Source organism: Lutra lutra, chromosome 4, assembly GCF_902655055.1.
Source record: "Lutra lutra chromosome 4, mLutLut1.2, whole genome shotgun sequence".
Classification (NCBI taxonomy): Eukaryota; Metazoa; Chordata; class Mammalia; order Carnivora; family Mustelidae; genus Lutra; species Lutra lutra.
Window position 1 is genome coordinate 91,391,518 of NC_062281.1, and position 17,562 is coordinate 91,409,079.

Here is a 17,562-nt window from a genome sequence, read left to right on the forward strand (position 1 = left end):
TGAAGAGAGGGCTGATGACATCATTGTTTCTGTTGCAAAAGTGAACAAAAGCTTTGTAAAAGCTTTGTAAATTGCAAACTCCATAGGGCAAGCTTAGTGTCTTTGTTTCTAATAAAAACATAATCATAATATCTACTATGTAGTGAAGGTTTGTCATGGCCAAACTGAGACTTTTAGAGGCTTTAAACACCAAGAGAGGGGCGCCTGGGTGGCTACCTCATGTGTAATTAAAGAAAACAAAACAAAAAAACAGTAAACACTAATCTGTAACATGAGGATTGGATGTCCTGCAAAATACTCATTTTCCCTCCATGGTGATTACTTCAATATTTGTTCTTGGAAATCTTAATTTGTGCTTATTGGTGTATAATTTACACATAAGGAATTTATAAATATACAGTTTAATTCTCCTTATGAATACATCCATATCAAGATACAGAAAATTTCCAGCACCCTAGAAGGCTCGAGGGAAGTCAATACCACCCCGCCACAGGTAACCATTATTCTAACATCTATCACCATAGATTAGTTTTGCCATTTTTAACTTCATATAAAAAGAGCCACGTAAAAAAAAAAAATAAAAAAAATAAAAAAAAAAAAAAGAGCCACGTAGCATGAATTCATTTGTGTTTGCATTCTTTCATCCAATATTGTCTCTGGTGGTGCGGCGGCAATTTGCTCGTTCCCACTGTCGTGTAGAATGGCGGGATACGAATATACCACATTCCAGTATGTGCTCTTCGTTGCATGCATTCATTTCTGTTTGCTCATGTATATCCAGGAGTGGAATTGCTAGGTTATCTGATAAACCTAATGTTTATTTTTGAAATGATAAATCAGTCCAAAGAATTTTGGGGATGTCCCTGTTAATGTTGGTGCTAGGTACTGTTCTAACCCCCATGAAGTAGCTACTATTATTACTTTTGCTCTACCAGTGAGGAAGTAGAGACCCTTAGAGGAGAGGTAATTTGCCCACAGTCACAGATCCGGAAAGCAGTGCAGAGTCAGGCTGTAGAATTTGGGCTCTTAGCTGTTAACCTTTTCAGCCTCCTAATACAGCTTTGGGCCCTCTCGGGTTCCAGGCTCTGTACTAGGTTCTTTTTTTTTTTTTTAAAGACTTTATTTATTTATTTGACAGACAGAGATCACAAGTAGGCAGAGAGGCAGGCAGAGAGAGAGAGCAAGGGAAACATGCTCCCTGCTGAGCAGAGAGCCCGATGTGGGCCTCGATCCCAGGACCCTGGGATCATGACCTCAGCTGAAAGCAGAGGCTTTAACCCACTGAGCCACCCAGGCGCCCTGTACTAGGTTCTTTATGTTTATTCTCATTTATTCTAACAACTCTATTATGGTTGGATGTATTTTTGTGTAATTGACGAGCTTTTGGTCTATCTTCCATCACTCTGGCTATTGCCACGTACTGTTTATAGTTGGCATTTGGAGAGTGCTTGTTGAGTAAAGAGAAAGATTTTTGAAAAGAAGACGCTAATTCTCTAAGAGTGTTATGCCATTTATTCATGCTAAAAACATTTAATGATAGAGCCAGGTATAGAAGGAATTAAGGACTCAGATTCAAAAAAGACATGGTCTCTCCCTTGAGGTGGTCACAGAAAGGAAGTGAGAGCAAAGTCAAAGCACCTTACGGAGTGGTAAGTGCCAGCACCAGGATATGAACAGAGAGGGGGTACACACTGAGGCGGTGTGTGTGGGAAGGGAAGACCTCATGAAGGAGCAGGTGGTATCTGGGCTGAACCCGGAAGGACGGGGAGGGTTCTGCCAGGTCAAGAGGAGGACAAAGCATTCTAGCCAGAGGCCACTGTATGTGCGATGGCAGGTAACTGCGGACAGGCCTTGCTCGAACGGTGTGCAGCTCAGTATGCAGGTGGCTGAGGGTGGCGCTGAGCGAGGCCGCGGTGGAGGGGAAGGAAGAGGAACATGGTGGAATGGAGCCAGAAAACAAAATAAATATTTGATTAACTAGATTGCCTGGAAAGGAACTGAGTTGCCTGGTCTAAAAATACCAGTTGCCTTCTCTATCCTGTTTCTCCCTCTCCTCCCTGCTTGTGCTTTCTCTCTCTCTCAATAAATAAATCTTAAAAAAAAAAAAAAGAAAGAAAAAGAAAAATCTTAAAAAAAAAAAAATCCCAGTTGCCTTTTTGTTGAAGGAACTAAGAGCCAGCCTGTTTGTGATGCTGCACTACTTTTACGGATGGCCTGCTCTATTTCTTGTTTTACTAGCTCTGGTAAGAGCGCTGGGCAAAGAGCTCTGGGGAGCGATAGACAGTAATTGAGCCTCATATAATTTGTAGGATATTGGCCTATCTAGACTTATCTAATAAGGTTTTATAGCTGGATGGAATCTCATGTACTAAATCTAATTTCTCTCATTCTCTTACTTTGTTTAATAGAGGAAGAAAGAGTGGCTGTGTAAGTGAAGTGGCCTCCTGCAGCCCAACACCTAGTGAGTGAGGCCGCGTGAACGCCCTGAAGAGCACAGGTTTTGAGTCGGGCAGACCCAAGTTCAGATCACGTCTCAGTAAATGGCTGTGTCCCCTTCAGCAAGCGCTTTAACTTCTCTGAGCCTCACTTTCCTTATCTGTGACACAAAAAATTGTCACAGGTAGCCCCTAGCGTAGAGCTTATCACATAATAAGGTTCCGTACAATCTCTTTGGCCTTCACCTTTCCTAATAGCAGCGGGTCACTGCCATAGAAGTAAAAATGAGACCAGAGGTCAGAGAGAGGGGGAGGTCAGCTGCCCCCTCAAGCTGGGCCTCTCAAGGTGCCAGAGTTGTGGTGGGGTCCCCACTCTCTGGGTTCGGACCCTATAGGTCTGAAAAGTTGACACGATCAGAACTTCCAGAGGGTACTGGCTCACTGGGGAGAGAACTTACACTACCAAAACACACAAGAAACTTATGAATAGTCTAGAATGCAAGGTCATTACCCTCCAGTGATATATCTTCTCATAACTGGCTCACCCCTTCTCAGTCTCATATTTGTATCTGGAGTAGAATAATCGGAAAGTGGTTAATTGAACCTAGAATCTGAGCTAAGAGAGACAGTCAGAACTATTTCACCCAGGTTGTGAGAAAAGGCTGAGCTTTTCCCAAGGACCCTTCTATAATAGCCTAAACCTTCGTGTCTAGCAGACATATAAATATACATTCTTAGTGCTGGAAGAACAACACATTCCTACTGTAATTGCCCTGTTGAGACTCTGTGTGGACCACCTCTTTCTATTAACACATGCATCTTCTACCGTGATACAGCTGATGGGGTTAGAATCACCTACGGGTATGTTCTGCTATTGAAAAAAACCTTTGATTGGACGTGGGTGTTTCACAAATCTACACCAGCATTCCTACCAGGGATAATCTCTACAGATAGCTGATTTTAACTTCCAGAGTTTAGATTTCCTCTATTTTCCAGTTTCAGCTATCTTTATCCCCTTTGCCTTGCAGGTAGACCGTACTTGATAAAGGTCAGTTCAATAAAAGTGAGGATGAAAGAGAGAACATCTGAAATGGGCTCAAGGAAGAGGGTTTAAGTGTATTCTTTTTTTTTTCTTTTAAGATTTTATTTATTTATTTGACGGAGAGAGATCACAAGTAGGCAGAGAGGCAGGCAGAGAGGGAGGAGGAAGCAGGCTCCCTGCAGAGCAGAGAACCTGATGGGGAAGGATCCCAGGACCCGGAGATCACATGACCGGAGCTGAAGGCAGAGACTTAACCCTCTGAGCCATCCAGGCGCCCTGTCTATACTTTGTAACATTCTAGGGTGCAAATGGTGTGAGGGGTGTAGGACACTCCAGGGTGGGAAGCTGAGGAGAAGGAAACAAGATTCTCGGTAAAGATTTCTCTAGAAGGCGGCTGGAGGATGAAGGAAAACAAGTCTGCTGGGCTGTTGCTGAAGTTTAAGAGAGCAATGGGGAGGCAGACAAGAGCACGGAGAAAAGGCTGAAGAGACATTAGGGAAGTGACCGGATATGCTGTTGAGATGCAGATAAGGGTAGACTCTGGCTTAGGTGGTATTCAGAGAAAGAGCAAACAGAGGCGACTGGGGCCGTTTGGATAGTTCGAACTGTTGGGACAAATGGGCTGAAGTACCCGGTAAGCAGTTTGGAGTCAGGGTCTGAGCTTCCGGAACAAATCTGGATGTCTACAATTGAAAGCATGGAAGTGGGAAGACTCCCTGGGAAGAGTGAAGGGTGGAGGGGGGTGTTGGGTAGGAGGCAGAGCCCAGACGGACACCGGAATGTAGGGACGGGCAGAGGAAAAGGAGCAGGAGTAGGGGGAAGTCGGAAGACATTTTGAAAGCCAAGGAAGCAAGTTTCAAGGCGGTATCGGTTGCCTCCTGGAGGTCAAGAGCAGGAAGACAGATGTCGTCCAGTCCTTGGTTACGTGGATTCCGAAGAGCGTAGGCGGCTGGGGGTGGGGCGAAGCCACACCAAAGGCCACGATTCCATTGCAGAGAAAGCGGACGGCCTTAGTAACATATTCTTTTGGAAGTCTGGCTGTGAAGACAGAAAAGGCGGGACTTGGAGGGTAACTTAAAGCTCAAGGGGATAATCAGCTTCAGAATCCGTATCCTTGAGTGGGAGCAATTTGCTGGAGGCCCTCTGGAGATTGTTGTTCTAGCTCTGTGAAGGGGGGGGCGGAGAAAACGACCTCCGCCCTTCTCTAAACTGGAAACAAAAAATGCCATTCAGTAAAAGGCAAAACAAAACAGCGTTTGGTCTGAAAGCCTTCTTTCTTTAAAAATCCTGGCATGCAAATAAGGGGCTTTAATGTGGCTCCCAGCGATTGGTAGGTACTTACGAAATCCGTCATTTCCTCGTAGTGCAGGATGCAAACGAAGAGGCTACTTTCTGCCTTCCTATTGGCTGTTTCACTGGGCTACTTCCCTTCACCCCCTCCCGGTAGCTCTTATAAATTACACCAAATTGGTTATCCTTTCCATTTCTTTCTCCTTGAATAAGAAGCTGTGACTGCATTTTTGGCCGTAATGTCAGGACGCGGAAAGCAGGGAGGCAAAGCTCGCGCCAAGGCCAAATCACGGTCGTCTCGCGCCGGCCTGCAGTTCCCGGTGGGCCGAGTGCACCGGCTGCTGCGCAAGGGCAACTACGCCGAGCGGGTGGGGGCTGGCGCGCCGGTGTACCTGGCGGCGGTGCTGGAGTACCTGACGGCGGAAATCCTGGAGCTGGCGGGGAACGCGGCCCGAGACAACAAGAAGACGCGCATCATCCCTCGCCATTTGCAACTAGCCGTGAGAAATGACGAAGAGCTCAACAAGTTACTTGGGGGTGTCACCATTGCTCAGGGCGGCGTCCTGCCCAATATCCAGGCGGTCTTGTTGCCCAAGAAAACGGAGAGTCACAAGCCTGGCAAGAACAAGTAATTAGGAAGGTCGAGACCGTCCCCACTAACCCCAAAGGCTCTTTTAAGAGCCACCAAAACGTCAACGGAGGGGCTGATAACGAAATAGCGCATTAGCTCTTTTTTTGAAAACGTGGGTGGCTCTAAAAAGAGCCTTTGGTCTTTGGCTTGTCAAGGCTTTATTTACTTTTGGCTTTGTGGCTTTCAGTTTTCTTTGGTAAGAGAACGGCCTGGATGTTGGGCAGGACGCCGCCCTGGGCGATGGTGACTTTGCCCAACAGCTTGTTGAGCTCCTCGTCGTTGCGGATGGCCAGCTGGAGGTGGCGGGGAATGATGCGCGTCTTCTTGTTGTCTCGGGCCGCGTTCCCCGCCAGCTCCAGGATCTCCGCCGTTAGGTACTCCAGCACCGCCGCCATGTACACCGGCGCGCCGGCCCCCACCCGCTCGGCGTAGTTGCCCTTGCGCAGCAGCCGGTGCACTCGGCCCACCGGGAACTGCAGGCCGGCGCGAGACGACCGCGACTTGGCCTTGGCGCGGGCCTTGCCTCCTTGCTTGCCACGACCAGACATGATTGACAGTGAGGCTAAAACACCCAAAGCACGGCACCTCACAACAAAACAGAATTGAAATATCTCTGATTGAAAAGCCTTTATAAGCTTTGCTAGGGGTGGGGTCATGAACGAGCTTTTCATTGGTCCTAAATTGGCTCCAGAACTGGCCAATGAGGCCAACAGTAGGTGTTGTTACGTAGTCATTGCTGATAACGCAAGGTTCCTACAAGGTCCAATAGAAACGAAGGGCTTTTGGAGCCCTAATTTGCATACAGTGGTTATAAAAGGATCAGGCCCGCCCATTCTCTCACTTCTTTCCTTTGCTAAGGCGTCTGGTGTTTTATAATGCCTGAGCCGGCAAAATCCGCTCCCGCGCCCAAGAAGGGCTCGAAAAAGGCTGTTACCAAAGCCCAGAAGAAGGACGGCAAGAAGCGCAAGCGCAGCCGCAAGGAGAGTTACTCCATCTACGTGTACAAGGTGCTCAAGCAGGTGCACCCGGACACCGGCATCTCCTCCAAGGCCATGGGCATCATGAACTCCTTCGTCAACGACATCTTCGAGCGCATCGCCGGCGAGGCCTCCCGCCTGGCGCATTATAACAAGCGCTCCACCATCACGTCGCGGGAGATCCAGACGGCCGTGCGCCTGCTGCTGCCCGGCGAGCTGGCCAAGCACGCCGTGTCCGAGGGCACCAAGGCGGTCACCAAGTACACCAGCTCCAAGTGAGTCCCTGCCGGGACACGGCGCTCGCATGAGTCGCCGGCCGCTTGACTCCAAAGGCTCTTTTCAGAGCCACCCACCTAATCACCAGAAAAGAGCTTTGTTCACTTATTTTTCCTCACTTGCTCTCTCAAAGTAAGTTATTCTACTTGTGAAAGATCCTGGAAGATGGTACAAGTAGCTTTTTAAACCTACTTGAGATCCTTGGCGCGTGACTGCCTTTGCTTTTTAATCTGGGGCGCGTCTTAACCCCGTAACTGGGGCTTAGTTTTCTTACAAGTCCTTTTCGAATTAGAATATTGAAAATCCGCTTCTCAACTTACATCCCCTGACTATTGTGTCCTGGTGACTGTTGGGTGCACGTTTCATCGGTGTTCTAAAACGAAACGAGTGGTTTTGGTCATCCTCACTTCTAAGGAGGGCCCCAGGACAACTAAACCCAGGTCCTGAGAACATTGCGTCAGAGCCTTGAAGAATTCTCCCAAGCGTTTGGCAGGGGCGGGCGTCCAGTCACCACTTCTGCCCTGCTGTGTGGCCTCCGGTGGATACCAGCGGTCTGGGCACTGAGGGTGGAGCCTGCGCTGCCGGGTCTTAGCCTTTCCCTGATTGGACGACATGAATATTCAAAATCGCGCGCCCTCTCCGGAATTCACAGATTCTGGTTTCCGACGCTTGCTTTGGGGTTTTATGACATCCCAATTATTTCTCGGTTTGTGGATCGTTTTTGCATTTAATTCTCTAGTCTCGGAACGCCCCGGCCTTGCGTTACTGCAAGGCGCTGGTCATTTAGGGCTGGGCTCAAAAAGTCACCTCTCAGAGACCTTTCCACGTCCCACTCAGGAATATGCGTCTCGTTCCTGCCTACCATCTGATCTCGTTTTCTCTTCCTCCTAGCAGCTGTCAGAAATTGTCCGGTTCGTTTATTTTCTTATTTATGGCCTTTCTCCTCAAGCCCTTAACAGAGACTTGTTGGTCTGGTTTTCTGCTAAATTATCAGCGACAGTCTGCCTGGCACATGGTGGACACTTAAATTCTTAATTAAAATTTGTCAAATTAATTTTCTCACCCCATTCCTTTCTTAATCGCTTCCGTGGATGATGTGTGCCGTTCATTTGCATTCGATAAATGTGAAGACGAAAACAAATGTTTTTGGAGCTCTTTGGCAAGTCAGTCCAGGGTCCCTTCAGGGCATTAGCTCTGAGGAGGCCTAGGTTAAGATTCTTTTTCTGCACCAAAATGGTGTTTGGTGGTTTTCCCATTATGCTTCTGGTGGTATAATCTCTTGGATTTTCATTAAATTCAGAGTATTGGTCGCTGGAAAGATCCTTTTCCCATCTCCTTTTCTGACACCCACCATCTCCATCCTGATACTCTGTTCCCCATGGAAGATGAGCTTTTAATTTATACTCATCTTCTCACTTATCAGGAAGCCCTGAAAAGATAGTCCCTGCAAGACAGTCAAGACCAAATAACCCCTTTTACAAAGGAGGTTGAGAAAAGCAAAGGAATTGGTTCACTGGTCATGCAGTTAACATTGTTCACCTTTGTATCCCTAAATGCGCAGACAATTGCATTTTAGTTTTATTTCATGTAATTACAGAATGTTCACTCCTTCTGTCCAAGCCTTGATTTTTGCTGATGAAGACACTGATGGTCTGATCAGTTATTCAACTCTACTTTTGGCTAAGGGGTCCTTAAGTTGATCCTAAGGGTTTCACGAATCCAAGTGGACTCCAAACATTATCGTAAACTGAATTAATCTTATGTTTCCTACATGTGTTTTCAAATGTGTGTAGATGCTGTTGTTATTAATAAAATTACCCATTAATTTAAAAGCTTGCCTGGATTCCTTTTATCTGCGATATATTCTCTCATTAAATGAAGTTAGATAAAACTACTGCTGGGTCTGTGGAAAAGCTGTTTGCCTCTGACTTGGCGGATGACTATTTATAAGCCATTGGCCAAACTTACTTCTACCCAAGAGGTGCACTGGGGCTGAAGTAGCTTGTTATGAGGCCTAGTCACTTAAAAAGACATGACTGCAAATAAGAAGCATTATAAACAAGACAGAAGAAATGAAGTCCTTAAAAAAGTTTAACATCTATAGAGCACTTACCATGGACCAGACAACTGGTCTAGGCCTTTACACATAATTAATCCTCAAAAGAACCTCATGAAATAGTCACCATTATTATCTCCCATTTTATAGATGAGGAAACTGAGGCACAGAGAGGCTTCTCTTCAGATGCTCCAGAGAATAAACTCCTAGTTCAGGGTTTAAGGGATTTGAGAAAGTAAGATCAATCTCTAGAAGCCTTGGACCCCTCCCTGGAGTTTGGTGTGGGGGAGGGGGACTGTTTAGTCTTTAAAATGAAAATTAGAAGGAATATCACCTGCTTTATTCTCTTCAGGACGCATCCTGTGTATAAATCTATGGTGGTGACAGTGGTGGTGGCTGAAATCCCTGGGTTGGGACTGGGGGGTTCTGGTTCTCCAACCCAGAGGCCATACCTCAACTTACTTACCTGCTGGAATCCCTTTACTAGTATGAGAGAGTCTTGGTCATTGGTTTCAGGCTCCATCTGGGCATAGTGTTTATTAGGAAGGAAGTTGTAGAGCGGGGAAGGGGGAAAAGATGAATTTGGAATTTGGAATTTTAACTCCGGAGGGGAGCTAATTTAGGGATGGTGAGTTTAATCCTAAAGATCCTCTTTGATCACTTTTTCCTCCTGTCAAACATCTGTATACATTTGCTTATGTTGGGGTTAATAACAGTCATTGTTATAATAATAATAATTACTTCTACTTACTGAGCGCTTAACTGTTTCCAGGGTCCTCGGCCGAGGGCTTTACCTGTGTTGCCTCATTTCATCTTCGCAACCACTGTGAAAGTAGGTTCCGCTATTATCATCCTTATTTTATAGTTGGAGGAAACAGAGTCTCAGAGAAGTGAACTTGTCCCGGATCAGTGGGGAAGTGAGTGATGGAACTGCAGTCCAATGTATGCTTTTAAAAAGCTTGATATTCGGGGTGCCTGGGTGGCTCAGTGGGTTAAGCCTCTGCCTTTGGCTCAGGTCATTATCTCAGGGTCCTGGGATCGAGTCCCGCATTGGGCTCTCTACTCGGCAGAGAGCCTGCTTCCCCTCTCTCTCTGCCTACTTGTGATCTCTCTCTCTCTCTCTGTCAAATAAATAAATAAAAATCTTAAAAAAAAAAAAAAAAAGCTTGATATTCAGGGGCGCCCAGGTGGCTCGGTTGGTTAAGCGTCTGACTCTTGATTTCTGCTCAGGTCATTGATGTCAGGGTTGTGAGATCGAGCCTGGGATGCCCAGTGCAGAGCCTGCTTAAGATTCTCCTCTGTCTCCCAGTCCCTCTGCCCCTCTCCACCGGCCCCTAAAACACAAAACAAAATGAGAAAACTAACAAAACAAAACAAAACAACAAAAAACCTTGATATTCAAAACTCTCCAGAATCCGCCTCTCCCTGCTTTTATAGCCTGTTTCCTACTGGTCCCCTGTGAGGTTAGGGAGGTTTTCTGCTCTCCTGAAAAGGGTCTGCTCACCTTCCACTAAGCCCATTTTGCTCAGGTCTGGACTGGACTGCCCCTTCCTTCTGGCTTGGCCAGAGCATTCTTTCAAGCCAAAGCTCTATCTTCCAGCTCAAGTGACACCTTCTTTTTTTTATCTTCCTTCCTTCATTTTTCTACCATATCCACCTGTACTTTTTTTTTAAACATTATTGAGTTATAATTGGCATTCAATAAACTGCACGTTTAAAGTATAATTTGCTAAATTTTGACATAATACATTATAAACCAATGAAAACATCACTACACTGAAAATAATGAACATATGCATCACCCCACCCCCAGAATTTCCTAGTCTCCCTTCATAATTCTCTCTGCCCCCTTCACCAATGACCTACTTTGCCCCCATCCCTGCCCTCAGGCAACCACTGGTTATTATATATAATAACCACTGCTATTAGAGATAGTTTGACTTCTAAAGTTTTATGTAACTAGAATCCTACAGCATGTATCCTCTGTGTCTGGCTTCTTTCACTCAAATTCCTTTTTTTTTTTTTTAAAGAGATTTTATTTATTTACTTCTGAAACAGAGAGAGAGCATGAGCAGAGAGAGGGGCAGAGGGAGAATCAGATTTCCCACTGAGCAGGGAGGGAGCCCGATGAGGGGCTTGATCCCGAGACCCTGGCACCAAGACCTGAGCCCAAGGCAGATGCTTAACCGACTGAGCCACCCAGGTGCCCTCTGTTCACTTGCTGATGGATAGCTGGATTCCAGTTCTTCCACTTTGTAATACACTCCAATTTTGTATCGTGATAGTTCCACATATGAACACAATAAACTTTTTGCCCTCAATTGGGAAGGATCTCAGATGGGGCATGAGACCTATACACAAATATATTCTGTTCAAATGGGAGAAAGTGTTAGGGTTACACCTCCCCTCTCCTGGGCTCACACCTCTCACATTCATTCCAGGTTCCACAGCTAGCTCAGCCTTCCAAGCACAGAGCTGATCTCATCACCCACCTGCTCATAAACCTCCAGTGGTCTCCCTCACTGCCTCAGTTGGGCTTTCACAAGAAAATAAATGAAACAAAAAATGTAAAACTTTATCAGTAATTCTTATACCATATTTGGCTTCATAGCGCGGTCTGGGGACCGCATAGCTCACAATATGTCCAATCAGAATTTACCGCAGAGAGGGTAAGCCTGAGGGCCAGCTCTGTTTAATTCTCAGTAAGTGACCCTAAACTGGGAGACTGTCCCTGTGCCTGGGGAGACTACATTTCATCATTCACATGGGTGATGGGAAATCTGTATTTACTAATTTTGTAAAAGTTTTTAAGTATCTATTGATAGTGATAGTATTAAGTTCTGTAAGAAAGACTCTCTAGGACCATTCCTCTTCCCTGACTCCTAAGCATTGCTAGATATGATCTCATTATGTCATTTTTTCATTCAGTAATTTGTTGAGGATTTGTTAGGTACCAGGTGGTCTGCTGGGAGACAGAAAGGAGCCAAATGGCATTGAAAACAGGAAAGCCCATCTCAGGGACCACAGGCTCTATGTCTATTCAAGTACCTTGTGGAGCCGATGGCACCTTGATCCTCAAATGAGTATCCAGTCACTGCAACGGGGCTTCCCTGAATGTAGAAATGGCCCCATCAGGCTTTCCAGGCTGATAACAGCCACACGGTGCTCAGAGGGGACCGTGAGATTCCGAGGGGACTGTGAGATTTATAACTGGTCAAATGTAGAGGTTTACTAATGCCCTGTGCTGGTTAGGGCTAGAGAAATGGGGTAGTCTTATACACTGTTAGTGGCAGAAGAATGTGGTGCAAATGTTTTAGTGGGTAATATAACAATAACTATCGTAATTCCCTTTTCATATACAAATACAAAACAAAAGACTTCAAACAAAAGACTTCAAGATATTCATGCAGGGATGGTAAATAGCAACTTTTTATTTAAAATGTATTTTTAATTCTTTTTAAAAAATATTTTATTTCTTTATTGAGAGAGAGAGCGCACAGAGGAAGAAGTACACTCCTCGCTGAGCAGAGAGCCTGATGTGGGGCTTGATCCCAGGACCCTAGGACTGTGACAGGAACCGAAGACAGACACTCAACAGACTGAGCCACCCAGGTATCCCTTTTTTTTTTAATTCTTGATAATTGAGAAATTAAAACATATACAGAGAGGGCAAGGTACTCGTTATCCAACTTGATCAATTACCAAACTTAAGACTGTCTGTCCTGTATCATTTTGAGGCAGATCCCAGATACCGTATTATTTCATCCATAAATATTTCTTTGTGTATCTCTAAAAGATAAGGACCACAATAGCAAGTCACATCGAAAATAACTAACAATAGTTCCTCAATTCATCAAATATCCGGTTGGTGTTAAAATTAATCTGCATGTCACAGCTTGAAGAAATGCTTTGCTTGAATCTGAACCCAAAAAGTTCTATATACAATGGTTGGTTGACATGTCTTTCAACTCTAATATCTGTTTCCCATTCATCTCTTTTTTCCGTCTAGTTTCTTTGTTGGAGAGACTGGGTTGTTTTTCCTGTTGAGTTTTCCAATTGGGATTTTGCCGCTGGCTTCCCTGTGGGGTAGGTTATCAGGATCTCCTGTCCCTCTACATTTCCTGTAGAAACAGATGGAGTACAGGGAGCAGAACCTTGACTAGACTTGGGTTCACTTTTTCACTCCCTGACAAGACTGATATGTAAGTGGTGCTATTTTTTTTTTTCTTTTCTATTAGGAAACCCACAATGTCTGATTGCTTCCCTTTCTGAGATAACATCTGTTGATGTTTAATGGTTCGATCTTTTAATTCATTAGGGGCTGCAAAATGATACTCTAGCACTTCTCAATTTATTAACTAGAATGATTGAAAAAAGAGAAAGCAGTATTATTTTTAATAGTAGACACTTAGAGACTACTTAAATATCTTTTAGCAGGTGAAAAGAAAGTGATAGGGTCCCTTTTGGTGTAAATAAAAATGGTACATGTGTACTGGTGTGTAGGCATGTGTACATGCATGAAACATTTTTCTGGAATTTCACCTGATAAAACTAAAAATGCTGGCTACCGATAAGGAGAAGAGTTTGGTTAGGCCAGAAGGAGGCTTTTACTCTTTATGTCTCAATATCATTTGAATTTTTGATCAATGCTTGAAATCATTATCAGTAGAGGTTATTTGGGCAGTGGGGTTATTGGCTTTAAAGGAAAAAAAAAAAAAAGCCCCAGTGAGTGCTGTGAGAATATTTTTGGTGAAAATAACATGTTTCAAATACTTATCCTACCACTTGGGCCGCTACTAGACCCTCAGTTCATTTTAGTTAATTCTGAAAAACAGTTTAAAAAATCTTCAACAGGATAACCAGCCCTCAACCTAGACAGCAGCAATGGACTCCAGACACTCTTGGGGCTTATGTGTGGACCTCTGGTGCAGGGACTGGGACTCTCATAGTCCCAGTCTCAAGAAAAATACAATCACTTAAAAAATGGTGAACATTGACCCCGCATCTGGCTCTCTGCTCAGCAGGGAGCCTGCTTCCCCCTCGATCTCTGCCTGCCTCTCTGCCTACTTGTGATCTCTGTCAAATAAATAAATAAAATCTTAAAAAAATATGCAGCCATCAAAAGAAATGAAATCTTGCCATTTGCGACGACGTGGATGGAACTAGAGGGTATCATGCTTAGCGAAATAAGTCAATCAGAGAAAGACAACTATCATATGATCTCCCTGATATGAGGGAGAGGAGATGCAACATGGGGGGTTGAGGGGGTAGGAGAAGAGTAAATGAAACAAGATGGGATTGGGAGGGAGACAAACCATAAGTGACTCTTAATCTCACAAAACAAACTGAGGGTTGATGGGGGGAGGGGTTGGGAGAGGGGGGTGGGGTTATGGATATTGGGGAGGATATGTACTATGGTGAGTAGTGTAGTAGTAGTAGTAGTAGTAGTATGCTGTGAAGTGTGTAAACCTGGCGATTCGCAGACCTGTACCCCTGGGGATAAAAATATATGTTTATAAAGCTTTAAAAAAAAAAAAAAGAAAGAAAAAAGAAAGGATGAATACCCAAGTTTTGTAGCAACATGGACTGGACTGGAAGAGATTATGCTGAGTGAAATAAGTCAAGCAGAGAGAGTCAATTATCATATGGTTTCACTTATTTGTGAAGCATAACAAATAGCATGGAGAACAAGGGGAGATGGAGAGGAGAAGGGAGTTGAGGGAAATTGGAAGGGGAGGTGAACCATGAGAGACTATGGACTCTGAAAAACGATCTGAGAATTTTGAAGGAGTGGGGGGTGGGAGGTTGGGGGCACCAGGTGGTGGGTATTGTAGAGGGCACGGATTGCATGGAGCACTGGGTGTGGTGCAAAAATAATGAATACTGTTATGCTGAAAAAAAATAATGAATACTGTTATGCTGAAAAAAAAAAAATTAAAATTAAAAAAAATCTTAAAAAAAAAAAAAGGTGAACACTGGGGTACGTGGGTGGCTAAGTCGGTTAAGTGTCTGCCTCCAGCTCAGGTCATGATCCCAGGGTCTTGGGATCGAGTGCCGCATTGGGCTCCCTGCTCAGTGGGGAGCCTGCTTCTCCCTCTCCCTCTCCCTCTGCCTGCTCCTCCCTCTTGTTTCTGTTCTCTCTCTCTGTCAAATAGATAAATAAAATTGTAATAAAAAAAGAAAGCAATACGCCTTTTAAAAAATTGTGAACAGTCCCTGGTGTGATTCTGTCCTGCGCAGCTGTTCTGTGAACAATAGTCGTTTATCTCCGTCTGCCTTCTCTCCCACCTAAGTGCGAGCCACCACCCCATGGAAGATTCGATGGATATGGACATGAGCCCCCTGAGGCCCCAGAACTATCTTATCGGTTGTGAACTAAAGGCTGACAAGGATTATCACTTTAAGGTGGATAATGATGAAAATGAGCACCAGTTATCTTTAAGAACGGTCAGTTTAGGAGCTGGTGCAAAGGATGAATTGCACATTGTTGAAGCAGAGGCAATGAATTATGAAGGCAGTCCAATTAAAGTCACACTGGCAACTTTGAAAATGTCTGTACAGCCAACCGTTTCCCTTGGGAGCTTTGAAATAACACCACCTGTGGTCTTACGGTTGAAATGTGGTTCAGGGCCTGTGCATATTAGTGGACAGCACTTAGTAGCTGTAGAGGAAGATGCAGAGTCAGAAGATGAAGAGGATGAGGACGCGAAACTCCTTAGTATATCTGGAAAGCGTTCTGCCCCTGGAAGTGGTAGCAAGTTTCCTCAGAAAAAAGTAAAACTTGCTGATGAAGATGATGATGAAGATGACGATGATGACGAAGATGATGATGATGATGATTTTGATGATGAGAAAGCGGAAGAAAAGGCTCCAGTAAAGAAATCTATACGAGATACTCCAGCCAAAAATGCACAGAAATCGAACCAGAATGGAAAAGACTCAAAACCATCAACACCAAGAACAAAAGGTCAAGAATCTTTCAAAAAACAGGAAAAGATCCCAAGACACCGAAAGGACCTAGTTCTGTAGAAGACATTAAAGCAAAAATGCAAGCAAGTATAGAAAAAGGTGGTTCTCTTCCCAAAGTGGAAGCCAAGTTCATCAATTATGTGAAGAATTGCTTCCGGATGACTGACCAAAAGGCTATTCAAGATCTCTGGCAGTGGAGGAAGTCTCTTTAAGAAAATAGTTTAAACAGTTTGTTACAATTTTCCGTCTTATTTCATTTCTGTAACAGTGGATATCTGGCTGTCCTTTTTATAATACAGAGTGAGAACTTTCCCTACTGCATCTGATAAATGTTGTCCAGGTTCCATTGCCAAGAATGTGTTGTCCAAAATGCCTGTTTAGTTTTTAAAGATGGAACTCTTTAAAAAGATGGAACCAACCCTTTGCTTGGTTTTATGTATGTATGGAATGTTATGATAGGACATAGTAGTAATGGTGGTCAGACAAATGGAAACGGTGGGGAGACAAAAATATACATGTGAAATAAACTCAGTATTTTAATAAAGTAAAAAAAAAAATTGTGAACATAACTTTTAAAGAGATGTTTCGAAGTGATTTTCCTGACTAGTCAACCTTGCCAATGAGGCTTCAGTTGGAGATTTGGTGCTCAGCCAGACCAGGAGGGCCAGTCAGGCTCTTCAAGGAGGACTAGGTCACCGAGGTGTGTGAATTTAGAAGAGAGTATGTAAAGCCAGCCCTGGACAGTTAGTATGGGTTACTGGGCAAGTCAAGAGTAATACTTAGGGAAGGTTATTCTGACCTTCTTATCTTTATTCTGAGACATGCAGAATAAATTGATGCTCCTAAATTTTACTCATATTTTTTTAAAGATTTTATTTATTTATTTATTTATTTATTTATTTATTTATTTATTTTTAAAGATTTTATTTATTTATTTGACAGACAGAGACCACAAGTATGCAGAGAGGCAGGCAGAGAGAGAGAGAGAAGGAAGCAGGCTCCCTGCTGAGCAGAGAGCCTGATGCGGAGCTCGATCCCAGGACTCTGGGATCACGACTTGAGCCGAAGGCAGAGGCTTAACCCACTGAGCCACCCAGGCGCCCCTTTACTCATATTTTTTTAAAAAAATTTGCAGATCACACATAATCTAAGGCTCTATTCCTATATTTGCTGAATACATTTAGTGGAACCATTGGCCCCTTTTCTTATTTATTTTTCCTTTGTATGTTCATTCTTTACTCCCTTGCCGACAATCTTAATTTACCCTCTCCGTGTTCTTGCAAAAAGTGTATTGCTTTCTAGGCATTAAGATAATTATCATTGCATACTATATATTTCATCTATATGGCATTCTTGAAATAGCACAACTACAGAGATGAATAGATTAATGGTTTCCAGGCGATGTGGGGGAGATGGGAGGTGGTTGGGAAGACGCTGGCAAGTTCTTTTGAGATAACTGCATTACACAAGTTCATACAGGGACTAAAATTGCATAGAATTACATGCACACACGCACATAAATGCAGGTTAAAAAACTTGTAAGCAGTAATTCAGGCCTGCATATTAGTTAACATAATCTACCAATGTCAATTGCCTGGTTTTGATATTATATTACAGATACATAACATGTCACCATTGGGAGACACTAAGTGAAGAGCACATGGAACTCTTTGTACTATTTTGGCAACTTCCTGTGAGTCTATTACTATTATTTAAAAACATAAACTAAAAAGCTGCCGAACGTGCTTTACTACTAACTAAGTAGATGCCAAGGTAAACGAGAAGGGCATATATATTTTTTTCTATGGCTTATGTATTCTTCCTTGGTGCCAGACGATGTTTTAAACACTTTGCATGGATTAACTCAGTTTATCCTCATTATTTCC

At 43.9% G+C, this 17,562-nt stretch overlaps 4 protein-coding genes and 1 long non-coding RNA gene across 5 annotated transcripts; 4 read left to right on the forward strand and 1 right to left on the reverse strand.

Moving 5' to 3' along the window:
• The first annotated feature begins 732 nt into the window (after positions 1 to 732).
• On the forward strand, positions 733 to 16,233 carry LOC125097603 (uncharacterized). Its single transcript, XR_007126561.1, has 3 exons — positions 733 to 742; positions 4,802 to 4,807; positions 15,850 to 16,233. It is a non-coding gene; the product is annotated as an uncharacterized LOC125097603 (long non-coding RNA).
• On the forward strand, positions 4,898 to 5,457 carry LOC125097598 (histone H2A type 2-B). Its single transcript, XM_047725387.1, has one exon. The coding sequence runs from the start codon at positions 5,007 to 5,009 to the stop codon at positions 5,397 to 5,399; it is 393 nt and encodes a 130-aa protein (XP_047581343.1). The 5' UTR covers positions 4,898 to 5,006; the 3' UTR covers positions 5,400 to 5,457.
• Positions 5,546 to 5,946, reverse strand: LOC125097599 (histone H2A type 2-C). Its single transcript, XM_047725388.1, has one exon. It carries the CDS (start codon positions 5,944 to 5,946, stop codon positions 5,557 to 5,559), a length of 390 nt encoding a protein of 129 aa, XP_047581344.1. The 3' UTR covers positions 5,546 to 5,556.
• Positions 6,232 to 6,804, forward strand: LOC125097601 (histone H2B type 2-E). Its single transcript, XM_047725391.1, has one exon. The coding sequence runs from the start codon at positions 6,274 to 6,276 to the stop codon at positions 6,652 to 6,654; it is 381 nt and encodes a 126-aa protein (XP_047581347.1). The 5' UTR covers positions 6,232 to 6,273; the 3' UTR covers positions 6,655 to 6,804.
• LOC125097596 (nucleophosmin-like) lies at positions 14,967 to 15,912 on the forward strand. The gene has a single exon (XM_047725385.1). The coding sequence runs from the start codon at positions 15,017 to 15,019 to the stop codon at positions 15,734 to 15,736; it is 720 nt and encodes a 239-aa protein (XP_047581341.1). The 5' UTR covers positions 14,967 to 15,016; the 3' UTR covers positions 15,737 to 15,912.
• Positions 16,234 to 17,562: the final 1,329 nt, after the last annotated feature.